The 21834-nt window shown below is 35.8% G+C and overlaps 1 protein-coding gene and 8 non-coding genes across 15 annotated transcripts; 7 read left to right on the forward strand and 2 right to left on the reverse strand.

Moving 5' to 3' along the window:
• Positions 1-733: 733 nt before the first annotated feature.
• Positions 734-21744, forward strand: LOC105284795 (NAD kinase). 7 transcript variants are annotated; one of them, XM_011348603.3, is made up of 9 exons: positions 734-971; positions 2046-2099; positions 14262-14345; positions 17341-17470; positions 17944-18066; positions 18289-18460; positions 18531-18883; positions 19704-19786; positions 20629-21744. In XM_011348603.3, the coding sequence occupies exons 1-9, from the start codon at positions 865-867 to the stop codon at positions 20819-20821; spliced, it is 1299 nt and encodes a 432-aa protein (XP_011346905.1). In that variant the 5' UTR covers positions 734-864; the 3' UTR covers positions 20822-21744. The 7 variants fall into 7 exon arrangements, with proteins under 7 accessions (XP_011346905.1, XP_011346928.1, XP_011346892.1 ...); XM_011348590.3 differs by lacking the exons at positions 734-971; positions 2046-2099 and adding exons at positions 6368-6927; positions 7005-7656; XM_011348626.3 differs by lacking the exon at positions 2046-2099.
• Trnag-ccc lies at positions 4069-4139 on the reverse strand. The gene has a single exon. It is a non-coding gene; the product is annotated as a tRNA-Gly (tRNA).
• Trnag-ucc lies at positions 4563-4634 on the reverse strand. The gene has a single exon. It is a non-coding gene; the product is annotated as a tRNA-Gly (tRNA).
• Trnae-cuc lies at positions 8188-8259 on the forward strand. The gene has a single exon. It is a non-coding gene; the product is annotated as a tRNA-Glu (tRNA).
• Positions 8349-8420, forward strand: Trnae-cuc. Its single transcript has one exon. It is a non-coding gene; the product is annotated as a tRNA-Glu (tRNA).
• On the forward strand, positions 8669-8740 carry Trnae-cuc. The gene has a single exon. It is a non-coding gene; the product is annotated as a tRNA-Glu (tRNA).
• Trnae-uuc lies at positions 8831-8902 on the forward strand. Its single transcript has one exon. It is a non-coding gene; the product is annotated as a tRNA-Glu (tRNA).
• On the forward strand, positions 9154-9225 carry Trnae-cuc. The gene has a single exon. It is a non-coding gene; the product is annotated as a tRNA-Glu (tRNA).
• Trnae-uuc lies at positions 9316-9387 on the forward strand. The gene has a single exon. It is a non-coding gene; the product is annotated as a tRNA-Glu (tRNA).
• Positions 21745-21834: the final 90 nt, after the last annotated feature.

Raw genomic sequence — 21834 nt, forward strand, 5'->3', positions numbered from 1 at the left:
AAACACTTTTTTCTGATCTTTTTTCTCCTCTCTATATATTTTAACTACTAGTCATAAGAACCAACTAGCAATTTATTTATATAATTTATATGACGTAATCTGCTACTTGTGGTTATAGATTTGTCGCCCGGTGGGCGACAATCTTTATTCTATTAGGTTATTGCGCCTTACTAAATTTATAAGCTACCATTATGGATCCTGCGGATTGTTTTTTCTGATCCGAGAACGCAAAACGCACGGAAGTTGCGGGATCGATCTCATGAATTGCCAAAAAAGGAATCTAACCGAAAACGTTGCAACCTTTGACTATATAGTCTTTCTTATTCTTTCTTATTCTACAACTGTTATCAGGCGCGCGCAACTTCAATGGCCCCATTGAGCGCTCCCGCGCGTCATCATTCATCACCTGCGAGTTCGTCGAGCGAGTGGGAAGCGCGAAGGCCATTCAAAAAATTCGCTTCGGTAATAGAAAAATATAACAAGGCCCCAACTATGCGTATGTGCGTACACACACACACGCATATTATATAGACTAGTTGTATTCGCAATTTGCACGACAATATTCGGCGTGATGGCGGGCGTGACTCGTGACAGCGAGAAAAAGAGGGATGCAGAAGGACGAGGCTCAGGAGAGCGGCGGGAATGGTAATGCGGAATACGGTGCGCGATAGAGATCATGTAAGTTGGATCCGGGCACGCGGTGGAGGCGCTCAGACCCAGGTTAACTCTGTCGGCGACGAAGAGCTCTTTCAGTACGCCACGAGACATCTCTCGGTGTGGTTCGCGTGACCGTAGACATCCCCGAGGTACCCCGCCATCCATCCGTTGACCTTTCCGCCGCGACCGTCAGTGAGCAAGAAGAAGATGGATGAAGAGACACTTCAGCTGGCCCAGGAGATAGCCCGTCAGGATGAGAAAGTACCGAGAAGAAACGCGGTATCCAAGATGCACGACAAGCAGCGGGCCTTCAGGTAAGATCGCTCTTTTATTGATGGATATCGTTAAAATTGCAGTGTAACCTGTAAGGCGGCTAATTGTAAGTTAAGGAGGTTTTAGGACTTCTATTATATATATATATATTATACATCCTTATCTATTGGTTTGGTTGGAAAATTACTACGAATTTTTGTAGCAAAATTCAAACGCAAAAACTCTGTGTTAAGAATTAAATTAATTTTTGCGTTTGCATTCTGCTAAAAACATACCGTACCCTCTTTCCCGTCAACCTATAAATATCTTGCTTACGACTTACGCTATATGAACGATGTGAAATGTTAATTAATTTGAAGTGGTAAAGTATCAACGTTGTTAACACGAGTCAAATCTATGCGTTGCCCTGTGATATCATCTTCTTGCTGCCGCAAACTTCCGCATATTAAGTTAAATTTAAATTCCGGGAGGGACACGTAACGCGAAAAAAAATAAAATTCTGCGCGTTAACGAATCGTTTTACTGGCAGTAAAACGACGTAACTTTTCAAACATGCAAAGAGACAAAGCTGATAGGTTTAATTTATTAAGATAAGATCCAAGGATATTTTCTATCTCAATCTCGAGTGGCCATATGCTAAGCATTAACGATGAGTGCGATGATCAGCATAACTATTCTTCAAAAGGTCGATCCGGACCTGATGATATGCATATTGCAGCCTCTTAAATACCAAAGTATGAAGCATCGATCGATAGCCGCCGATTATAAATTCTTCCATACAACTTCAACCGTGTCATATTGATGTCGAACTTGATTATTCACGACGATTGCGCAAAGGCACGTGTTTCACGGGCATTGGGCAGGATTGAGAAAAAAACACACGCGGATGGAAATGTATGTCAAGGCCACGAGTGGGCCTTTGGACATTCGCTTCTAACAATGCGTTCCCTTTTGGAGTAATGCTTGCTGATCATCGAATGCGAGAACAAAGATTTCGATCGTAAGTTCCATGACTTTGTTATAGTCGTAGTTGTTATCGTGCCAATTTTGATCAATTGATACGACTGGTGAAATATCTGTCGGAGAGTTTTAACAATGTTTTTTTTCTCTTGAAGCAACGTGCAGTCCGAGTTAACGGTCGATCACTTGAAGACGGTGCAGCCGCGAAGGTAACGCAGTCCATTCTGTGCAATTTGTAGCTAGCGCCAGCTGGTACAACCCGCTTGAATATTCTTCCTTGCCTGTTGAATATCGTCTCGTCCCTCCTCGTTGGTATTCTCGTGTCCTCGTAGATGATGTTCCATAACCGCTTCCTGTAATATTATCTATTTGCACAAACGATACTTAGCGCACACAACTCCGCTGACGTCCTAAACATGAAATTTTTATTAGACTTGCAAACTAGTTGATATCGTTTCCATTTAATTTCTTATCGCAGTTTATCGCTATTCATGAGCAAGCAGCAATTTTTCCGAGACAAATAATTTTTCTTTTTTATTTTCCATTATATAATTATTTTTATTTTCCACGTTATATTAAAATACTCTTTCAAATTTGAAAATATAGAATTCAAAAAATTTTTGTAATTTAAAACATTTATTTGATTATTTGATATTTATTTATTTGATTTTTATTAAAATATATACTATTCAAATTATTTATACAAGAATATTATATGTATCCATGTTGTAATTACACGTATGCTGGTTTGATTGAGTAGTATAGTTATGTTCGCACTTGTGTGTGTTGGCATATTATTTTCAATAAAATAAAGACTCTCTGTAAGTTTTGTGTGTTCGTCCAATTATATTATATATATGTGTCATTTCAACAAGAGTATATGTCTTATAATAACAAGACTGAGATTCGTGTTTAAATATAAGTAAAGAGATCGCTAAATGCATCTTCTACACTTTCAATTTTCAATATTTGAATCTTATTACGAATTTACATATATTAATAAGTTTTTTCACTGAATTTTATTGCGGATCAACGTTAAGATTTCATGACTTATCTTGTTATCTTTAATCAGAAAAAAAATATCACGGATAAGAAAATTATCTTGATTTTTGCAAATAAAAAAGAATAGTCATTCAATCTCTCTCTCTCTCTCTCTCTTTCTCTCTCAATAGATATGATGTTTTATATCACGTGCGGACTTGACTCTGAACGTGTTATTTGCAAGACAGCAATTTGTCAACATTGCAGAATAACACATGACACATCGCTGCATAATACAATAGATGATCATATTATCCGCTTCATCAACAAACAGTGCCAGTTTGGCATGCCGAGTTACACTATCTGTACGTCTCCTGTCTTTTCGATAAATTTTCACGATCAATATCAATGCAACCAATTAGCCGCTATGCTGCATTTAGCACAAGCAGCGTGCGATCCATCTTTCTTCTTCGATGAGACTGGGTTATCGCGGGGGTTCCTCTTATCATAAGAAACTTTTATTTTCCTTTCTTGTCCGACGATACACCGTGTTCGTCGAAGAATGAAATTGTTGGCCCTCTTCAGTACACTGGTGCCAAGTATAGTGATGCTACGTGGTAGAAATATCCTTTTCCAAGTGGTGACACGCACAAGAAATTCTCTCATTCACTCTAGCAGGTATAGTATTTATGATGAACGTGACTTGACTTCTATCACATGTTCATCAGTCACAGATTTATTTCTAAAAATTTGATTGACCAACCAAATTTCCTTCTCTTTCCTGTCAACTCCCAATAAAGGGCCAGATTCCATCTATATTTAGGGACACTTACCGAGAAGCCGAGAACTCAGTACATGTTACTTTTCGTCTCTGATGAAGTGGACTAAAATGTTCATGAAACATCAGAACCAAAGTAAAAACGCGATTTTAACCCAGAACTGATAGTAGTGACAAGTACGACAGATTCAAATTTTTTACATTTATGTGAAGGCAATTTTCTCTCATCAATGTCACTAAACAATTCAGTACTACAACTAATACTAGTTTAATACATCATGTCATTAGATTGCGAGTATTATGCATAAAAGGATAAGAAAAACACAACAAAATCACTTTTTATTAATAGATATTTTTAGTATTAATTTTCTCTTTTTCATTTCTGTATAAAATTAAAATTTAAAAAAAACAAAAGAGTCTGCACTGCCCGGGAATCGAACCCGGGTCGCAAGAATGGGAATCTTGCATGATACCACTACACCAGCAGTGCGCTCGGTACCAAATGTATACTTCAACAAATTTAAGGATCTCATAATAATAATTGATTAAATAAATAAAGCTATAATATTTATTTATAAGCGCAATTAAATTGATTAGCATTGTAAAAATTTGATTTTGAAATTGAGATTACATAACTCAGAATTTCTAACACTGTCTAATGACTAAAAAACTCTGAGTACAAAAAAGATAACATTATATAAAATAGAAAAATATATGTTACTTGATATTGCAGCTTCTTCGATAAAAATACAAAATTATATAATGGTCAGCATAGTTGCCTTCCAAGCAGTTGATCCGGGTTCGATTCCCGGCCATCGCACAGCATTTATTTTTTAATTATAATTTTGTATTTTTATCGAATAAAAATTTTTTTCGATAAAAATACAAAATTATAATTAAAAAATAAATGCTGTGCGATGGCCGGGAATCGAACCCGGATCAACTGCTTGGAAGGCAACTATGCTGACCATTACACCACCATCGCACGTACAGAGAGTCTCACAGATTACGTAGAAATAGCACATGAACATTAAACTTTGACATACTTATATAAAGTGATAATAATATAACTCGCTATTTACAAAAAAGTAAAAATATTATTTGCATATCCATATCATACATAAATATCGCTTAATTTATATTTCTAAAATTAATTGGAAACAATAACAATATTTTCGGTTTATATAAAAAATATATGCTAAAAATATTTAGTACAAACTAATATTTAGTACAATATTTAGTACAATAGTAAAAATAAATGGAAAAAGTATTATTGGAATAGAAAAGTATGCAACGTTGTCTTGGAGCAAGTTTAATACCTATTCCATGAAAGGAAGTACGTATGTATGTATCGATCCTGAACAGTGCCTCCTAAATTATGGATACAGTACAGTTCGCACAAGATACGTTACAGGCTATTATTATTGGCATTGAGAGATCGCTCCATATACATACACACATTTATTATAAAATTATATTATCTAGTACAATAAAATAGTTTCTGTAAATTTTAATACTAAAGACATACTTAAAAAAAAACTAGATATTTTTCATTGTGCTAAACATTCGTCCGATAATTTTATTCACGGAAGAGTTTTGCTTTAAAGCATTAAAAACTGAAATTAGCACAAACGAAAGTAATGGTAGTTAGTTATTCTTTCCTATCGAGCGATGTAAAAACTCGTTTTGATTATAAGCTTCTACATTATGCATTATTCAATATTTTCACACGTGTTACGATAGATTTATGAATGAACATCCTCTAATAATTGAGAAAAACATAATGCATGATACAATTTCTTAAAACCAAGATAAATGGAAAAGTTCTTTCCTTATTACTAAAAAGAAAAAGGAGAAAGTAAAAATAGGTCACGCGTCACGTTTGGTAAAAATACTTTTAGCACTCAAGATTTTACTCGTCGCCAAGCGAATTCTGAGTGCGTTCGCCTCAGAGCCATTATTGCTTTTATGAACCGGAAATGGATAACATCGTAAGGTGGAGACTTCCGGCAACTACGACAATGAGTCTCATTCTTTCTTGACCGAGCCTTTATTTTACGAATGAGTAGCTTCATGAAATCATCATGAGAACCACCAACACAAAAGAAATTATTTTATATATATATATAATATAAAATATAAAACTGCTAAAAAAATTCCGAGAAGAAACAGTAATATTAATATAATAATATTAATGTGTAACAATAAAAACAATGTATATTAATAATAAGAAATAACAAAAATGTTTAATTAATAAAAACAAAAATGAATAATTAATTGTGGACAATGTAAATAATTTAAATATAACTAATGTCCTTATATTTTCTTAAATAATTTAAATGTTATTATTATGTTACTATGATATTTTAAATCCTAATTGTAATCTCTAATGGAATAAAATTTGCAGCACATTTGAACTTCCAATCTTTTCGTGAATTTTTTAATATCAGAAGCGTGGCGATAACGGAGACGCACAATGGTGGGGAAAGAGACGCGGGTAGAAAGCCGTAACTGTGCTTCTCTGTTACAGCCGGTAAAATTATTCCTCAGTGAACCTTCAGCTGTGGTCGATCGCGGTTGTGGTGCGTTTGTGAGTGTCTTATTAATTCCAGGACTCCGTTTTAACGAATTTTTATTAACAATTAATATCAATCTATTATTTTCTTTAGTACAAGTTTTTCTTTTGAAAATAGTTAACAATTTTATTTCAGAATTTACAATTTCTAGTGACATATAATATATTTCAGATTTAAGATAAGATTAAGATATAATAAAATTCTAATTATTAATGAAATCCTAATTTGCAATCTTTATGAGATGAGATTTTGTAGCAATGTAGCATCATTAATTGTTCCTAAGAAATATATCAAAAATATAAATTTTGCAAAAATAGTAACATATAAGTATGTGCCAAGGTGTATAAATATCGATGAAGTTGGTGCTCATAAAATATACATTGTGAATTGTGGCTACGAATAAATATTGTAGAGTGTGAATATAAAGTGCAAAGAATTCGCATTGCAGCTTTGTGTTGCCAAATAGATAAGATAGAAACTGAAGGCAACGATTATTGACTGCTGGATTCATTATCAGCTTCGTTCATCGGCAAGTGAAATTTCCCGCTTGTGCAAAGAAGTAGGTCACAAACATGTTAATATGAAAGAAGGAATGAGGCTCATTCTGAAATATTTTATGGAAAGTTTTTAAACACGTAATTTTCGATAAACCCAAAGTTTAAGGTGATCAGTATACATATTGAAATACATGATTAATTCAAGGTAAAACAATATTCATAAAATACGTCTAGAGTTTCAAATATTTTTACATGAATATATCATTTGTAACTTATACCAAGGATTGAAGCAAATGCCTTATCGCGAATGTCATCAAGGATAATGTTACTGTTAATCGAATACGCTTATTATTCTCCTTGCCCTGTGTGTAATTCATGAGTCCAACCATCGCGAAAGGAGGTCTTTGGATGTCAGGCGTGATTATTATTGCGAAAAAAAGAAAGCGCATAGTTCGCTGTATTCGAAAGTAGCGCGCGGGAACTACATGAGGTCGCAGCCACTGATCGTTGCTGAAATCAATGCGCTCGAAACTAATTACGAGCAGGCAATGGCATTCAAATTGTTTGAAAGGACTTGCAATTAGAAATGCTGTTTTGCACAAGGACATTCATTATGCAAAGGGAATGATGCAAAAGCGTTCGCTCGTAACTTTGAACGTACGGTCAGGCGGAAGTAAAAAACAAACAGTTCCAATCAAAGAGATGTGGAAAGTTGGATAGAGAGACATGGCATTAAACATGTTTACCGGATAATGGAAATCATGAAGGAAAAGCCACGCAGACGAAGTATAAGCGAGCTGCTTGACTGGAGATGCCTGACTGAATGCAAAAGTATTATCGCCGGGAACGAGAACAGCTATGGAGAGGATAATTTCCTAAAGGATTGTGATAAAGAGCCGGAAACACGCAGAAGGAAACGATCTGGTACTTGGCCGTAAGTATAGAGTATTGGAAATATTTTCAAGAATAGAAAGAATGTGAAAAAAGTGGTGTGAAATGCATCTTCTGTATTAATAAATATTAGTAAATGCTATAATAATATATATGATAATAGAATAACTGTCTTCGTACCTTCTTTCTGTTTGACCTTAAAATAAAATAAAATAATAGAAACGATTGCAAAGAAGTGAAAAAATTTCCAGCAGAAAGGAACCTATTTAAATATATCGTGACTGCAACGTAATAACAACAAAACGCAACGTTTGTTCCTCATGACTTAAAAATAATGTTAAACCTTACTGCAACTAAACTGCAAACTACATATTAATGTATTGTAAGCGCGATTATAAAACAGTTTGGCATTATTACTTAACTTCTCGTTTTAAAATACAGAATAATTATCTATAATCTATTTATTTTTTTACGCACGAAGTCGAGTAAAAGATTTTTAATTCAAAATATATGTTAACTGGTTATAGCACTTAGTCTCTCATGAAATATGTAAAAGAAGGTAGTTGTTGTTATCTCCGGTATGGTCTAGTGGCTAGGATACCTGGCTCTCACCCAGGAGGCTCGGGTTCGATTCCCGGTACCGGAATATCTTTTTGCTGTGTGAAGCGAGCTTTACGTTTGACACTTTTTCGGGTTCTTAACTAAAGATGTCTCATGAAACTGTCTCATTCAAGATCCGGTATGGTCTAGTGGCTAGGATACCTGGCTCTCACCCAGGAGGCTCGGGTTCGATTCCCGGTACCGGAATATATTTTTTATTATAGAATTAGTTTTTATTTTTAATACTATTGGCGAATCCTTGTTGACATTTTTATATGATGCTGTTATCTACAAGATCCGGTCTAGTGGCTAGGATACCTGGCTTTTCACCCAGGAGGCTCGAGTTCGATTCCCAGTACCGGAATGTATCTTTTGCACTGTGCGATAAAATTCGCTTTTACTTTTATTTGTCAATCAGTGCTTCAGAATTTTATATAAAGCTAATAAGAACAAAATCCGGTATGGTCTAGTGGCTAGGATACCTGGCTCTCACCCAGGAGGCTCGGGTTCGATTCCCGGTACCGGAATAGATTTTTTGCTTTAAAATCAGTCTTTATTTTGGATACTATTTACAAACCCTTTGTTAAAGATCTAGAATAAAGCTGTTTTCTTCAAGATCCGGTATGGTCTAGTGGCTAGGATACCTGGCTTTCACCCAGGAGGCTCGGGTTCGATTCCCGGTACCGGAATATATCTTTTACCCTGTGGGATAAAATTTACTTTTGCTCTTATTTGTGCGTTAATTGTTCCAAAATTTACGTAAAATTCTCGAGAACAATATTTGGTATAGTCTAGTGCAGGGATACCTGGCTCTCACCCAGGAGGCTCGGGTTCGATTCCCGGTACCGAAATATCTTTTTGTTGTGTGGAATTAGCTTTATGTTTGACACCATTTCGCGTTGTTGGCTCAGGAGCTCACGCCAAACTGTCTCACACAGAATCCGGTATGGTCTAGTGGCTAGGATACCTGGCTCTCACCCAGGAGGCTCGGGTTCGATTCCCGGTACCGGAATATATCTTTTACTGTAGAATTACTTTGTATTTTGGATATTATTTGTAAACTCTATGTTAAAGGTCTAGAATGAAGCTCTTGTCTTCAAGATCCGGTATGGTCTAGTGGCTAGGATACCTGGCTTTCACCCAGGAGGCTCGGGTTCGATTCCCGGTACCGGAAAATTTTTTTTTACCATTACAAATTATAATTTATTTTTTATTTTAATGTATACTATATGATATTAATTTTACATTAATTATTATTATTATCCATGTTATTATTTTTAGTAATATAAATATTAAGAAGAATACATTCTTCCAGGAAATGTACAAAACGGACATAACTTTAGATCTTATTTATCAATAAGTTATACAATCCAATATGCTATTAAATATATCATCATAATAATTAGATAATATCTGATATTATTTGATTGATTATTGCAAAATCGTATTATAAATAAAAATATTGAACAAGTAACTTTGCTAACTCGAAATCAAGTTATTTAATTTCTGATTTAACTGGAGTCACGCAATCCGATTCACACTCGCATGTAACATGAGATCCAGTGCTAAACACTAGTTTGCTAATCATTTTTTATGCTACAGCATTGTTCTCTTCAAAGATTACACTCTCAGATATTAAGATGTTGAATTATATATCTGTTTTTGTTTTTCAATATAAACAATGCAAATTTTTCGGAATGAGATATTCGCTTCTCGACTGAGAAGTTGATGAGAATTAAATAATAGCGGATAATAAAATAGAGGTGAAACAAATATATGGGTTATGTGCATGACGGAATTGATTGGCGCTTGCTGGTTGCGCCTGCGTGTCGCATTGGGCGTCGTAACGCCGGCGTTCACGGCTTACGAGGCATCTACTTGTTCCTTGTGGCGTGTCAGTGCCAAAGCGTGCCTTACTCATTGCTGACCCACGTTGCTCTTAATATTGCGAACATCTGTTTTCTTCCACGTGCTTCTTGAAGAATTATCTCTACTGCTCGTGATCACATGGCGCACATGGACGAAGCTGAACTGAGGTACTATTATCATGAATAGAAAACCATTCCGCTTTATCCCATACATATGTCATGTTTTATTCGAGATATTATTGTTGACTTCGAACATATAAATATGTAAATGCGATTAAATTAGAACGTTGTTATATTCCACCACTTCTGGACTTCCCAAGCAGACATTACTCTTACGCGGGTGGTCTGCGTAAAATTGCACTTTGATATTTAGCTGAAGGTGCATTTTAGCACCAGTAACCGCTCGAATCACGAACGCCGTGGGAGCACTTTTTGTTGCTCCTTTCTTCAAGAGCGAGAACGCGTTCACCTTTCGCCGCACATTCCATCCAGTCCGGCTTTTGCTCGATGGGCTCCCGTACGGCGTGTGCGCATGGCGCCTTCATTGCGCTGCCCATCGGAATTTCAAGAATTTGCGCTCGATGCAATCGATTATCGAACCGTGCGTTCTCTCCGTTTTCTCTTCGGCGGTCGAGGCCGAGCGAATCCACATTTCATCTTATCGGATCACTTTTCATGAGGATTGAAAATTTGGTAGTAAATTTCATCGATTTGGATGCTGCATCTTCAACTCACACGGTTGTGACTGACACAGTTATTACTGCAGTATTAGTCGCACAGATTTAATGAATGCGTTACTTCATTCGGCACGTCAACGTGTTCGTCACAATATTGTATATACATACATATATAATATGGCTTTATAAGATGAGAAAATGTTTGGACCGCTTAGAAGCGGTGTCTGAGTAGTATCTCTCAACGAGAGAAAGTTCGTTTCCTCATCGAATAGACTAGAATAAACAGTGATGCCTACCTTACTACAAAAATATCATAAGAATTAATGTAGCAAATCGTCATCGTCATTATTTCTATCAGTTAAACAGTTATCTCAAGCAGAACTAATATGTATCATGAAACACACGTGTGCACCGAAACGATGATTATCAATCAACTAAGATTTGTGACATCAGATTTATCTCTACCACGATTAGTCCATTTGCCGTTTTGAAGAACAGCATAAGCATTAAGCTCTCGCTGTTGCAATTGCTCGAAAGAAGCGCTGTTACATCAGCGTGTATCTCTTAAGCGAAGAAAGAAGAAGTAACTACGCAATTGCCAAGAAGGTACAACGACCAATGAACGACAAAAATACCCCTTGAGTATGTCGGCATGGGGTCGGCGTGTTTTACCGCGTGGATTCAGTGCTAGAATTATCTCTGCATCAGTTATACTGTGTGTGTCAGAGGAGTACTACCTACAACATCGACGTGAATCATCAAACGAGTTATTTACCGACCGTTAGCGATAGAGAATCCCATGATCGTTGCCTACTCGCGACTCGGGCATCATTCCACGCGCAACCATCTCGGCATCTGGTCGTTCTTGTCTGTCGGATGTTATCAGAACTGTATAATTGAATGTAAAAAAACCCGATATTCGAAAACACTAAATATCGACACACATTTAGTTAACATTGATAATCTCTCGTTTGATACTTGGTAACTTGAATATTTTGTCTTGTGTGCATCATATGAGTGCTATTATTTTGTCTACGAAAGTATAGTGACTTCACAGAATGTCAATATGATAACAGTGAGATGAATTGCATGCGCAATCGTGATGACCATATCGTGAAACGAAGTGAAAAAGAACTATTGCTGTCCAGTGTAAATTGCAGTAAACTTGGAACAAAGTTTCGAAGTTACAAAGTTCAAGGCTCGCAATATGCTACTTAGGAGTACTGCGTGATTTATGTGGAAAAGTTTTTTAATGCGTTGTCTTTGAAACAAATCGACGTCAGTACAAGGAAATACTCTGATATTTAACTACAATTATCGTGTTATTTGTACTTTATTTCAATTAATACACATCAATTTAATGTGTCAGTGTCATGTTGACATATGTTAATTATTGAAAAGATATTTTTTCTGACTTTACACTTCAGACGTGATGACACGATAAGCATGATAAGCATATCTACAGCTCTTAAAATTTAATATCTATTGATGCTTTCAAGGAAAAGAAAGTTTGTTCTGAAATGTCATTGAGTGAGAGACGCTACATCATTGCTTCAAAACAAAACTGTTTCTTAGATGTACTTTAAGCATTCACTCGTAAATAAAAAGCGAGAGAATAATTATCGTAACTATTGAAAAAATTTAGAAATCCAATCATAAATCGTGCCTGATGTGAAAGTCAACATCACGTGTTTTAGAGCCATTAAATTATAGGATATTTCAAGACAGTGGTTTATTCTCCAAAAGAAAGAAGGAAAGTTTTAAATAAGGTCGAGACGAAGAGTATTGAGAGCGACTATTTTGATCTCTTAGGGCTTGCAAAATAAATTGTTTTAAAATTATGATTTTTATATTCTTATAAACATTTGCAAATGTCACAACACAAACCAGTTTTCAGACAGCAGTGAAGCAAAAACAATCTCGGTTTAAAAGCGCAGAATAGCCTATCGCTAATTTTGGCACCCGCGATTTCTTCCTGTTGCTCTTACGCGAATCTCGAAATAAATGATTTTGGCACTAGCCGCAACGCTACGATATTATTACAACTCACTGTTTCACGATATTTGCACGTGGTTGCAAGTTTCATTAACAAGATACGCATTAGTATGTCAGAATTTTTGTTAACTCGTGATAATTCTTAATATCTTATCAGGATATATTTGAACCGAGTGTAGCAGTATATTTCATCTTTTAGTCGCTTTCTGCACGTTGGCCGTACCTCCTGCCGTGGTGAAACATTAAACAAACCGATGACTTAAATAATTTCCTCATAAATATTCTGTAATATCGTGTGTGCAAATTATTGTGTGAAGAAGCTTCCTGCTTTTGTGAAGAAACTTGCTGTCATTCAGTACAAAATGACGGATCAAATCTCATTTGACAGCGACGTCAATATACCGTATGATTGCTTTTGTGACATCATCGAGCTGCAAGATGATGAATTGAACAACTCATCCATCGAAAATAATCCACGAAATCGCGTTCTCAGGTAGACTTTTTTTTATTCTCGCGCTAACAATACAATTTCCAAGCGTTGCATTCAATAATTTCTAAATATATTCTTGATAATAAAACTTGAAACAGGATGTTTATAAAAAGAGATAATACATGTGCAAATGTTGCAAAAAGCTATAATTTCCGTTACAGATTATACAGATTATACGCAGCAAAATAAAAGAAGATTGGGAAACGAAGTTCAAGCTATTAAATTTGTATTAAATCCTGGAATTCTTAGGTCAAACGCATCATTGTTTCATTAGAATAATAAAATTTTATTACATTTTTATGAAAATAATGCGATATAAAATGCATTAAGAAAAATAGTTGTCTCACTTAGTGCATTAATGAAGTATAATTAAAACCTATTCATGTATCAATAAGTAACAATGCCAGCAAATAGTAATCACCTTGACTCAACGCAAACGCGATTAATACATAGAATGCAGATAGCTGATTACGTAAACCTAGTGTTTATGGTCATCATTACACGCATTAATGCTCGATCATGCAACAATCGCTTTCAAATACAATTAACAAGCAACACGCAGTATAATTATAAAGAATTTTATATTTAATTTTATTTCCACATGATGTATCCTATTCTAAAAAAGGCGTGTTAACATCGTGAAGCTCTTTTTTATCGAATACTTTTTAAAATAGATGAAAGACTTATTCTCTTACATGAAAAGTTAAATAATAAGCGATCTGTATTTCTAAGCATTGCTTTTTAAAGGTGAAAATAATAGAAAAATAATAAAAATTATTTAAAAAACATGTCCCAATAAGAGAAAATGAATCAATAAAACGATCCTCTTCCTCTTTTCTTTCACTGTTTTGTTCTGTACAAAATAGCTGATGAAAAGACTGAAGGAAGGCTTGTTTCAAAAGTCAAGGTCTTGAATTACATAGTCTTACGTTTTTTTGATATTATTTCTCCGCTTAGATTACTCAGCAAATTTATTGATTTCTTGTACCTAATATTTGTTCTTTTTTTGTCTTTACAGGAGAACAAGAAGTCTAAACGCACCCAGTCCTTTTCACAAGTTTGGGCCATGTGGACGTATTATGAAGAATTCCGTGACGGTTATGTAAGTAATTCAATATACTCAATTTGGGGAATACTCGAAGGACACAATTTATTATATCACCGAAAATTTTTATCATCTTAATTTTCATTGATATTTTTATTGCTAGTAAATCTATTTTTAATGCGTTTCGTCGTCGATTATTATAAACGCACGCCCCCATTCTATATTAGCATTGCTAATAAAGTCATAGAAGAATAAATTTTCACTCGTTTATTCATTCCATGGTCACGCGTCGATCAGACTCGCGATACTCGTAAATCATTCCAGGCCGATTTTCACGGATTATCAAATAAATGATTATCAAGTAAAAATAATGATTAGGTGGCAGTGGATGTAGAAAGTAGTACGGGTTATCAGTCCGTTTATCGGCAATATTCACTTTTTATGATAGAAATTCTTGATGGTCATCTTCATTAACAAACAATCACTGCATTCGATAAGTATCGAACATGTTGGAAGTTATCAATGGCACTTATTTGCACTTTTTCCTGCAAGAAGTGATGACTAAGCGTGATATCACATGCCGTACAGCATATCGAAATTCAAAATTCGGTACATATCAATGTCAAGATATCACGCACAGTCTGTATAATACAAAACATTAGCTCATTTATTCATTTTATTTCGGTAATTATTATTATTGAACTATTTATTTTATTATTTAAAACTACATTTTGTTGTTTAAATATATCAAAATACAATTTTGTTACTGTAGTTTTGTTACACTGTATCCTTTAATTTTTGAGTACTGTTTATGATCAATCTGTGACTTTTCTCGAGCTAATAGCGGACACTCCAAAATAAATCCATATCTTTCTGTATTCCAAAAAGTATTTGATTTATGTACGCGGAATATGGCATAAATTTTTACATGTGCACGCGTACGTGTCACGCATATCGCATTTTCATACAAGTGTCTATCTTACTTAGTTATGCGGCCAGTAAGCGCACTGTCTTCAACCGGTGCCGCATCAGAACGTGGTAGTTTGCCATTCGATATACATATCGCTTTTTAGTTTTATATCTTGCCGCTTCATAGCAAACATAACAAAATTGCGCTGCCAAACACAAGCGTGCTGATTATTTAAGAGTTATCTCTCGTTGCTCCAGTGATAAGCGGTTGTCCGAGCGAGAGTTTCAGATCTTTGAAAAAAGAGAAAATCCTACGTAAATGTTGCTTAGTGATGGATCATGGAATCTACATACGCTATTCTGACATTTTTCTTGAGTTTGTAAACTCAACGTAAGTTCATCGCTAATTTTCTCTATTAACTCATTTTTTCTCCTTCTCTTCTTTTCTTCTCTTGAGCATATTTCATCTTTTCTTTCTTTTTGCTCGTCGCGCAAAGTATCATCCGATAGCCTAGAGCGCTTATCATCACGCAGATATAACGGATATCTTCATGCTATGTGTCCTCCGACTAAAATTATTGCATACCGAACTGCAATTAGTTCCGTAACTAAGAATAATATCGTAATAAACTAATAGCAGTATAATCGTATCACGAATATGTTCTCTTATCACTGTATAGTCATTACGACTGTTATTATATCCGCTATTAACGGCTAGACTAGAAAAAAATGACCTATCGACTATAGTTAACGTGCGCCGATATTTGATGCTTGACGCCAAAAATGGACAATCGCACCGAAGATTTAAAAAAAAAACGCCCGCAGCATTGATGTCGGCACAAATTGAAACAGCTCGGGGAATCAGGTGAATTTTAATAACAAATGACCGATTCTCTTCCGATGCAATTGCGGCATATGTTATGCATAAATGCCCGAAGTTTATCTAGCAAACATTTCGTGTTGCATCAGTGAACATTAACATAGATAGCCCACTCGTAATCAATTTCTTGCGTGAGCACGCGCGACACTTGTGGAAAACGACGGCTAGCGGCAACTCGGATCGGTGCACGGGAAAACGCATGCGTGCTCGTTCAATTGTACGGCGGTAAAAAGGAACGGTGCGGAGACCTGCAGCGTTTAGTAAGCGCGTGATCCTCGTAACATTGTCGTCGTCGTTGTTGTCGTTGTTATTGTCGTGGTTCGTAGCATCATGGTTGGCATCAAGTAGGTTGTCATAGATCCATCTCTCTTTTTTTTATTAATAATTTATTAATAGTTTTTTTATTAATAGTTCTTTTTTAATTGTCTTCTTCAGCCGTCGTTAAAAATTAATGTTTTAATGTTTGCAATTTATTATTGTTTTCGCGCAGAATTCAGATGTGTTTGGAATATTATTTGTAAGTTTTGCATTATTTATATCGACTACGCAATTCGGTAATCTCGCTAGCTGAACTAGGACACTGGGCGAATTTACGCTCTTGCTAATTTACTTTTTTATCAGAACTAGTTATTGATAACAGAAAATATTTTTAATAGTTAACAGAAACAATTTAATATTTTCTTGTCTCCTGCTTACCAGCTTGCTTTTAACAAACGTAGACGTAACTGAATTTGCAACTTCGCATGATCGACACATAAAACAACAACATAATCTAGCGATACGAGTACAGTGACAACAAAAACACGAAAGTAATGTACAATAAAAAGAAACCGCACATCAGCGAGTACGATCATCATCAACGCTCTTTTGCATTTCACCGGACGTCACCTTTGTCCCTGTACTTGCGATTCTTTTTTTCATATTCATCGAAAGTGTAATTATAGTAACGCATGAATAATTAGGCGAAGATCGTAGAGTCATTATAGACAAGTCGACTAGCAATCAATCGGAAACGTAAATGCACAATCCGTTCCATCGATATCGTTTACGTTCCATTGATTCACGCTGTTATGTGAACTCATGACCTTAGCTCGCGATAAGACTAGATTTTTATGTACATCTTATAAAAGATTGATTGCAGCTTGCATACAAGGAATGCGTGCAACAATTTAATCCGACTGATGATTGTATGGTTGTGTTAAATGGATATATTGAAAAAGAATACGAAGCCATCTCGCGATTCCTTTCCTCGCTTGTTTCTAGGACCATCCAGGATCCAGCTTCTCAGAGATTGACTTGGTACAAACCGCCGATCTCCGTTCTGGTCATTAAGAAGGTCCGCGACACGTCCGTCTTGCCACCGTTCATCCAGTTGGTCACATGGTTGATAGAGGTAATAATGATATATTATTGATACTATTTTAAATATTAAGAGATTTTAGAAATGCCTTTAGAATTTTAGATCCCAAGAGTTGATTTGTAATCTACCGATCAGTGTCACTTGTTTGCTCTTTCCGAAACAGAAAAAAATATATAAAAAATATCTCTCACATATCATAGTTTATTCTTCAGTTGCATGAAGGAAAATCAGTATCCTCGTCCTCAATTCGCATCTTTCTGTCGCGTGCTTCTCATTTCATGTTTACTTCTATTTAATTCCGAGATGTACATGTAGCAATTTTCATTTTGTAGTCGTATTATTTACCGTTTCAAGCTGTCGTGATATGCGTGTCAGGGTAAACGAAACCATTCTTCAATGAACCGTTAACCGTTTGCCAAGAGATATTACAGTATTGTATCTGTCAATAGGATTGACTTGTATTTGTTCACGAAGCGTTGAATAAAGTTTTAATCTTCATGATACAGGAAAAGCAGATGGCGGTTTTTGTGGAAGCCTCTGTTTTGGACGATCCGGTCTTGGCCAGAGATCCCAGATTCATAAAAATTCGGGATAGGTTGCACACCTTCAGAGATGGCACGGATTTGCAGGTAGTAATGCTTGTCTACGAAATATTCCGTAAAATTGATAAATTTTATATTTGTGGATCCAACTATATTTATCATATTATAAAAATAAGCAACTTTGTATTAATTTTAATATTAAAATACGGACGAGTTCCGATACGCTATCTATTTTATATCAATTTTCAGTAATCTTTTTATCTTTTTTGTCTTTCTCATCGTATTAAATGAGGTGCGTTTTATTTTCAGGACCGAATTGACTTCATCGTCTGCTTGGGAGGCGATGGCACACTTCTTTACGCTAGTTTGCTGTTCCAGCAATCGGTGCCACCTATAATGGCATTTCACCTTGGTTCCTTAGGATTCCTCACTCCCTTCGAGTTTGACAATTTTCAGGAGCAAGTGACCAACGTTCTCGAAGGTTAGTCTCTAACCTTCCTTACATTTCTTCTTCTTTCATTGTTCACGTTTTACCTTCTTCCCAATTCCAGGACATGCCGCTTTGACGCTAAGAAGTCGTCTGACGTGCACCATCACGCGCAAGTCTGAGGAGGGTCAACCAGGCGAATCGTCCACGACTCTTCTAGTGTTGAACGAGGTCGTTGTGGACCGAGGACCCTCGCCTTACCTCTCGAACATCGATCTCTTCATCGAAGGCAAGCACGTGACGAGCGTCCAGGGTGATGGTCTGATTGTGAGCACACCAACTGGGTCGACCGCCTACGCGGTTGCTGCTGGAGCCAGCATGATTCATCCTTCAGTTCCTGCCATCATGATCACACCTATCTGTCCTCACTCTTTATCCTTCAGGCCGATCGTTGTACCTGCCGGAGTCGAACTCAAGGTAACCCTTTAAACTTTCTGACAAAAAACACGCTAATGATGAGTTTCTTTTACACCGATTTGCATGAGATTTCCGAATAAGAAGTTCACGGAAGTGAGACTCTTTTTCTTCTGGTTTGTATCTGAATCCGAAATTAGAAAAGGTTCTTGCGCGCCTCTTTTAAATACGTATAAGAAACATTAATTAATTAACGCATGAAACAGCATTTTCGTGTGAGTCGGTGAAACTTCTTTTATCGTGACCAAGTTCTAGGGACCGTGTCGGCATTCCGTAGAAGGAAACTTGGTTTCGATGAATGTCGCCCGCATTCCCAGACTATTCGTTGCATCAAAGTTTTCATTTACGAGTTTTCATTTCCTTGCATTAAAATTCGTATTGTTTAATGTAACTTGAATGTCATTATGATATAAATAGATCGTTAAATTAGTAAACGCGTTAATTTAATAATTAGGCATATCTATGCTAAGATATTAAATACAGGTTCCTTATATAAATAATTTATAGTGACAAGACTAGCTCGTAGTCACTATAACAGAAAAAAGTTCTGAATTTGGTTGCTCGTCCAACGACCTGTTCAAGAGTTTTTTCATTCTTCTACAGAGTTGATATTAAATGTTAATTTTTAAAGTCACTTATATATATATCCCTTTTTTTCAATCAATCCTCGGAAATAAAAAGACCTCAATAAGTAGAAGGACAAGAAAGAAAGAAGATAGACCCAAGAAATTAACGTGTTTCTTTCTTGCGTGAAGCGGGTCGCGGTGGTTTACACCATCGTAATCGTCGGCAATTAACACGACCGTCTTACTTTCCACTGCAGATCTCGGTTTCACCTGACAGCAGAAATACCTCATGGGTGTCCTTCGACGGTAGAAATAGGCAGGAGCTCTTCCACGGTGACAGGTAAAACCGAAACGCTCGGCAGCTCCGTCTAATCGCCTTTTCTACAATTATTTCAGATAATGGCGAACAGCACGGCTCGCAGTACAGCTTACGTCTCCTTTGACGGTCGTAATCAACAAGAGCTGCGTGTTGGCGACAGGTCTGTTGTGCTATTTCGCAAAGAAAAGTTTCACCGTTTCGCCTTTCTCTGTACTTATGCCTATATCGCATTGTACGATATATTCCCACTTGTCTTTTCACGATCTCAGTCATAAATTTCACGAAATAGTACGTAATACGGTATATTCTTCTTATCAATCTGCTTATTTCTTGATCAGTATATCTTCATGTTTTCTTCACTTCTCTTCGCTTTACATATTTATATCTATCTATTACTTATTTGTCGCATCACTACAAATTTCTATACGCAGCATTGATTGATTGCTTCCAAATATAGTGTAAACGTGATCATACTTTGAATTACTAATTGCTTCTTTGTTTCTCGGCTAATCAAAATATCTTTATGTTGTCCATCTCATGAGATACTTCATGCTAAAACATCTTTCTGGAGCGAGACGTTAGCTGACCTGCAGAGTGCAGTACTTTATATTTCATTATTCATATATATATAAACGCATAAATTATCGATTAAAGGCTTTACCGCTCACGAGTAAATACTTTTTTGTAAGAATACACATCATTTTCATGTTAAACGTAAAAATGATTCCTTATATAGATTAAGTTACATTTTGCTTGAACATATTGCAAAATAAGCTTTTAATCATATGAACTTTCGCTTAGAATCGATGTTAGTTCGAAGCAAGTTGGAGAATTATCAAAAGAAAAATTGCTTCACTTTTCAGCCTAAAGGTAACCACCTCCGTATATCCGGTGCCTAGTATCTGTGCGGCCGATCAAATCACCGACTGGTTCGATTCCTTAGCCGAATGCCTCCACTGGAACGTTAGAAAGCGACAGAAGCACTTGGACGAGTTGAGCGATCTTGCGCATTCATCTAGCAACGACACTTTAGACTCGTTGGATCGAGACAGTTAGGTTTAAGGGAACAATTTTTCTAGGCTAGTACAATCGACAATATCTGACCAAGTCCATCGCGTACTCGGCCGAGAAACCCCATAATCAAAGATTGATTATCTCAATGAGCAGAGACGGTTTGGTGGATCTAAGGGTTACATATTATGAGATTGGAAATCTGATAGTAACTTTAATTATGCACTATATCGCATTGGCATTTTTTGATGCGTTGATGATATTTTCTATGAAACAAACAAGGAGTTATGCGATTACTAAATAGTATCGTTTTCGTTGATTAAGATCTTGCCGCGGAATATTAAAGTGGAAGGAAACCTAAAAAAAAATATTAATACATATTGGTCATCGATAAAGTTGTGTTCTGTACAAGAGCATCTCCCTCCTCTGCCAAAAAATATTTACGTCTCTATATAGAAATGTCGACCACGAAGCCTAGAAATAAAGGAGAGGATGGATATTTTGTGCTTTTAATTATACGAATAACGAAAATTAAAATGGAAGCGATATGATTTACAATCTTTATAGATATGAAAAAACTGAGAGACAAAATGCATTTATTTTCGAAGAAAATTAATTTTTTTTCACAGGCATCTGCCATCGGATAGATTACTGTCAAGAGACTTAACCACTGTCATACACATGATTGATACTTCGACATTTGAGAACAACGTTTTTATCGATGATTGCGTTTTGATTCACAAGATGTTTCTTGTATTTTATTGATGTATTGCATTATCTGTACAAATACTTATATCTTTTAGTTCTCTTAGATTATCTCACGGCTTAAATAACAATTTGGATAAATATACCCGTATTCTTTTTTTTACTGATTATGTAATGGCAATTTGACATCGATCGATTTATTGTAAATGTTTGTGAATGTACTTTCCTATAAAATAAGAACCTTTTAATAAAATATGTTTTATATAACATGTTTTACGTTCTATGCATTTACGCAATATTTTTCCTCTAATCATTCTAGGTAACAATATAATTATGAAAGGTACAGAAGAGAA

Source organism: Ooceraea biroi, chromosome 4 (genome assembly GCF_003672135.1).
Source record: "Ooceraea biroi isolate clonal line C1 chromosome 4, Obir_v5.4, whole genome shotgun sequence".
Classification (NCBI taxonomy): Eukaryota; Metazoa; Arthropoda; class Insecta; order Hymenoptera; family Formicidae; genus Ooceraea; species Ooceraea biroi.